At 40.2% G+C, this 5,718-nt stretch overlaps 1 protein-coding gene across 1 annotated transcript; it reads left to right on the top strand.

The window, feature by feature from the left end:
- The first annotated feature begins 646 nt into the window (after window positions 1-646).
- On the top strand, window positions 647-4,677 carry CSLC5 (Cellulose-synthase-like C5). The gene is made up of 5 exons (XM_006845465.4): window positions 647-1,828; window positions 2,411-2,719; window positions 2,925-3,215; window positions 3,370-3,483; window positions 3,605-4,677. The coding sequence occupies exons 1-5, from the start codon at window positions 1,112-1,114 to the stop codon at window positions 4,244-4,246; spliced, it is 2,073 nt and encodes a 690-aa protein (XP_006845528.1). The 5' UTR covers window positions 647-1,111; the 3' UTR covers window positions 4,247-4,677.
- Window positions 4,678-5,718: the final 1,041 nt, after the last annotated feature.

Consider the following 5,718-nt stretch of genomic DNA (forward strand, 5'->3'; position numbering starts at 1 on the left):
TTTCTATGTTACACTCTTCTCTCTCTCTCTGTCTCTCTCTACCCGTTTTTTAACTATCCTTTTCATCTCTCAATATTGTTTCCTTCTCTATACAACTCCGACCTTCATTTTTTTCGTTCGATATTAAACTCCATTCTCTCTATGTATCCTCTATTGGTTCTCTTTTAGCTAACAGTTGTCTCTTGGATTTGCAGCCCCATTCCTCAATGTTCCTTTCTCTCTCTACAACACCCACCATTGTTCAATAATTAAACTCCTCTCTCTCTCTCTCTCTCTTAAGTTTTGACTATGGGTCCTTTAACTATTCCCTTTTTTAAATATTAACCTCTCTCTCTGGATTTGCGACCCCGTTTCTCTCTGTTCCTTTCTCTCTTTAGTCTTCATTTGCAATACCCACCCACATTTTTTCTTTATTTTAATCTCCATCTTAAGCTCCATAATCCCTCTCTTCTTTACTCCCTTTAACAGTCTTTAACTATACATATAGCTCTCTCTCTATCATAGTTATGGTGTTTCTCTCTCTACGTTACTCTTTATTTGGGCCATATCTTGTTCTAGTTCACTACTTTAATGCCATTGTACTGGTTAAGCTTTAAGGGCCTCACTCACATTGATAAAGTAGCATCTCTCTCATTTCTTGTGCCTTGCCTCTCTGCGTTTCTCTCTCTTTTTCTAGGGTTTTCTATTGCTTAGCTGGTGTTTTCTTTTTCTTTTTTTTTTCTTCTGAGAATGTATACGATGGTAAAAGAATAAACCCTTGCGGTAAGAAGTCAATTGGAATTGTTTGGATCTTGAAACCCACATGGTTTAGGGCTTTACAACTACAGATGCCTTTCCCCATAATGCTGTTTTCCTTATCTTTCTCTCTCTAAACACATTGTAAGGGAGGGCCAAGCTTCTCCTTTTCTCTTACCTGCATTGGAGTCTTGGAGAGAGAAAGTGGTTTTTCAAATTGGGGTGAGCTCTTTTGTGTTTTTGAAGAGATGGGTTCATTAATTGTGGGGTTCTCTCTGTGATTTCTGCCATCTATGGGGCTGTAAGCTCCTGGGTTCTGGTTTTTTGAACTGGGTTTGTCCCTTGAGTTGTGCTCTGCGTATTCCAGTGAGAGAAAATGGCCCCAAGTTTAGATTTTTCGGAGTGGTGGTCTCGAGAGGCTCGGAAGGGAACACCAGTGGTGGTGAAAATGGAGAACCCCAATTTTTCAGTACTGGAAATTGACGACCCAGACGAGAGATTTCCACAAGCTGATAAAGATAGAGGGAGGAACGCGAAGCAATTCACTTGGGTTTTGTTGCTTAAAGCTCACAGAGCAGTGGGCTGTGTAGCTTGGATGGCTACTGCTCTTTGGGCTCTTCTTGGGGTGGCCAAAAAGAGGTTAATTTTCAGGCAAGGAGTAGCCGTGGAGCCTCAAAAACCACACAAAGGTCGTCTCTTACGATTTATCAGAGGTTTTCTTGTAATGGCATTGACAATTCTGGTTTTTGAGGTGGTTGCCCATCTTAATGGCTGGCATTTTCAGAGACCCAATTTGCATGTGCCTCGACCCTCCGAGATCGAGGGTCTTCTCCATTGGGTTTATCTGTCATGGTTGGATTTCAGGGCCGACTACATTGCTCCCCCAATTCAAGCTCTTTCAAACTTCTGTGTCATTCTTTTCCTAATCCAATCAGTTGATCGAGTAATTTTGTGTATCGGGTGCTTCTGGATCAAGTATAAGAAGATCAAGCCTACCTTTGAGGGTGAACCCTTCAAATTGGAAGATTCAGAGCAACCTGGTTCAGAGTATCCTATGGTTCTGGTTCAGATTCCTATGTGCAATGAGATGGAGGTAGTAATCTAATTTCTCTTTTCTCTATGATTTTTAATACGGTTCGTTAGTGTTATAAAGAATAATGGGTCTTACTGATTTTATGGGGCCTTACTGCTAGTACTGGTTTAGCTGCTCTAATGCTTTTAGATCTGATACGTATTTGTTAGCTGTACAGAAATCCGTTTTTGTGCAGTTAATGGATAGAGAGTCTTATTAGCTACTCTTTTGCTTCAATTATTATATAAAAAAAGTGAAACAGCAGTATTGCTCGAGTATGGAAAGGTAATAGTAAGAGATCCATCCTTTTCTTCTCTAACCAGTGAGAAAACATCAATGAGTTTGCAACTCCCACATTCCCTTTCCTCTGTTACAAAATGTGCCTGTTCAAGTTTAAATTATCTATTTGAAGCATATACTCCTTAACTCCAATTCGTTAGTTTCTATGGAAATTCCTTTTTTTTTTCTTTTTTTGTTTCTGCTTTCGAAATAGGTGGGGTTTGGTCGGCAGATTGGGTCAGAAAGGATCTCCCATGAATTTGTTTTACTTGTTCTAAATAATTGAGCTCTAAATAATTGAGTTATGATTTTTCTTGGCATCAGGTTTTTGAGCAGTCTATATCGGCTGCCTGCCAACTTGATTGGCCTAAAGACCGGGTTTTAATTCAAGTGCTTGATGACTCCAATGAAGAAAGCATTATTGGATTAATCAGAGCCGAAGTTTCAAAGTGGAGCCAAAAGGGAATTAACATCGTTTACCGACATCGCTTGGTTAGAACGGGGTATAAAGCTGGTAATCTCAAATCAGCAATGAGTTGTGACAATGTCAAAGGCTATGAATTTGTTGCCATTTTCGATGCAGATTTCCAGCCATACCCTGATTTCCTAAAGCAAACAATTCCACATTTCAAGGTAAAACCCATGTTACATTCAGAGTTTACGTGATATAATTGCCTCAATTGGTCTCTCTTTCAACCAAGTTAGAAGTACATAAAGCCTTTACAGGATCAAATTATGCCCATCACTCCCTCACTCTCTCTCTCTCACTCAATGTTCTCAACTGTACGAAATCTACTCGTCTCTCTCTCTGATTATGTTCAATCTTGTGTATCTACAGAACAATCCTGAACTTGGGTTGGTTCAGGCTCGTTGGGCTTTTGTGAACAAGGATGAAAACTTGCTTACACGCCTCCAAAACATCAACCTGTGCTTCCATTTTGAGGTGGAGCAACAGGTTAATGGTGTTTTCCTGAATTTCTTTGGTTTTAATGGGACAGCCGGTGTCTGGAGAATCAAAGCTCTTGAGGACTCTGGAGGCTGGCTTGAAAGAACAACTGTCGAAGATATGGATATAGCTGTTCGTGCTCATCTCAATGGATGGAAATTCATCTTCCTTAATGATGTCAAGGTACTTGCTTTTTTTTCCTTGATTTCTTAGTCATAATTTCTCATTTGGTCCATTTGATTGTTGATGGTTCTCATTATCTCTCTAATTCTTTGTTTGTTACTAAAGATTCAAGAGAAGTGAAAAACAACACTGAAACTCTGAAACTGGTTTTCAGGTCCTCTGTGAAGTCCCCGAGTCCTACGAAGCTTATCGAAAGCAACAGCACCGATGGCACTCTGGTCCAATGCACCTTTTTCGCCTGTGTGTCCCGTCTATAATAACTTCCAAGGTTCTGTCTCCGTCTCTCTCACTTTTCTTTTCCTTTGGAGCATTGACAATTGGAACAAACTTCAATCCACTCAATGCCTTTTGTTTAGATTTATATCTGATGACCCATTTTATTTTTGCAGATATCAGTTTGGAAGAAAGCAAATTTAATCATGCTGTTTTTCCTTCTGAGGAAGCTGATTCTTCCTTTTTATTCCTTCACATTGTTTTGTGTAATTCTTCCCCTCACCATGTTTGTCCCTGAGGCCGAGCTCCCAGTCTGGGTCATATGCTATGTCCCTGTTTTGATGTCATTTCTTAACATATTACCAGCTCCAAGATCCTTCCCTTTCATTGTCCCTTACCTTCTCTTTGAAAACACAATGTCAGTTACAAAATTCAATGCCATGATCTCTGGTCTTTTCCAATTGGGAAGCTCCTATGAATGGGTTGTGACCAAGAAGGCAGGAAGGTCATCAGAGTCTGATCTTTTAGCAGTTGTAGAGAGAGAAAGCAAGGGATTGAACCATTCTCAAATTCATAGAGGGTCATCAGAAAGTGAGCTTACAGAATTGAACAAGTTGAATGAACAAAAACAAAACCCACCAGTCAAGAAGAAGCTCAATAAGCTCTATAGGAAGGAGTTAGCTTTGGCTTTCTTACTCCTCACTGCCTCAGCAAGGAGCCTTTTATCAGCTCAAGGTGTCCATTTCTACTTTTTGCTATTCCAAGGTGTGACTTTCCTCCTTGTGGGTCTGGACCTTATTGGGGAGCAGATGAGCTGAGAAAAATAGGTTTTTAACTGTCACCCCATGTCTTGAAGCTTTTGATTTTCTCTCTGAAAGTACCCAAATAAATTTGTTGGGTTGGAAGAAGAGCGAAGTAATTTTCTCAGAATACCCACTTCATTTGTCTATGTTGCTCCTTTGAGCAATGTAGATTGGGCCTTGAGCCCTTTCGGTCTTTGTTATATATAAGCATTCTTATCTGAATTCATGATAGGTGTGGATAGAATCAGTCTTTAATTCTTGCTTGGGTGTGCCATCTTATTGGTGTTCAGATTGAACCCATATGTATCAGAAAGTGTTGTTGATGAGAGTAAAGAGATGGGTTTTTATTGCGCAATTCAATGGTTGGGAGGCCAGGGTCCCTCCCGACAGGTCATACTGAGGTGTAAAAGATTGTATATGTGAATTGAATTCAGTTGATTTTAAAACTATAGGTTCTGATCCCTCTCTCTCTGTTTGTGTATTGGTTTGTTTTTGTTGTTTATGTTTCTATCTTCTTTTGCTCGCTCTTTGTTAACTGAACAAACTGAATTCGATTGTACTTCAAACTAAAAACTTTGCTCTTTGTACGGTGTGTGTTCACTGGTTTTGTTTGTTTACCATGTTGTGTGTGTGCTCACTGGTTTTGTTTGTTGACCATGTTGTGTTCACTGCTTTTGTTTGTTGACCATGTTAAAGTCTTCTCTCTCTCTCTCTCTCTCTCTCTCGTGTGTATGTGGTGGGTTGGTGTCCTTCATGTCTCAGATGCATGTGTTGGTTATGTCCTCTCTCTCTCTCTCCTCATTTCTCTAGTAAATCTAGTGAGAGAAACTGTCGGCAGGGTTTGCAGGGATAAGGGAGGGGAGAGATGGAGGTTTGTGGATGGTATCGTATATTCTAATACTATACGGACCACCCTTGCATTCCAGTTATGATTAACTAATGCAGCATGGTATATGATCCTAAAGCGTGGACCCGCATGGGCCCTCAACCTTCTTGCACTCCTTGCTTTATTCTTCTCTCTCTAAACTTGGTTAAATTCCTCTCCCACTCTCTCCGGAGCACTTGCAGCACCATGGTGTAAATAAGGGGAGACAAGACAACTCGTGAAAGTTGGAGAGAGAGAACAAAATATTATAAAAAAAAAAGGAGACGAATCTATTAATTAGATATCGGGCTTGGGTCAAGGCGGTACCAGCTGTGTTTTCGTGGTACCAGCTGGGTTTTCGTAGCACTACGACTCAAGTTCTACCTTTGTGAAAAATAGAGAAGAAAAACCTATTAATTCTACGTGAGCATATGCATTAATCCCGCGGAGCATATTGTACACCTACTGTAGAAGACTTGCTCGGGAGGATTTTCTTGATCAGAAATTTTGACAACCACCTAAACAATAGAAAACTTTCTACAGTTCCCCACCATATACATCTTAGATACCTTTCTCATCTCTTAGCTGTCGAATTTGAATGGACGGTCCAATCACAATATCA

The sequence above is a fragment of the Amborella trichopoda genome, chromosome 12 (genome assembly GCF_054954075.1).
Source record: "Amborella trichopoda isolate Santa Cruz 75 chromosome 12, AtrichopodaSantaCruz75HAP2 v2.0, whole genome shotgun sequence".
Lineage (NCBI taxonomy): Eukaryota > Viridiplantae > Streptophyta > Magnoliopsida > Amborellales > Amborellaceae > Amborella > Amborella trichopoda.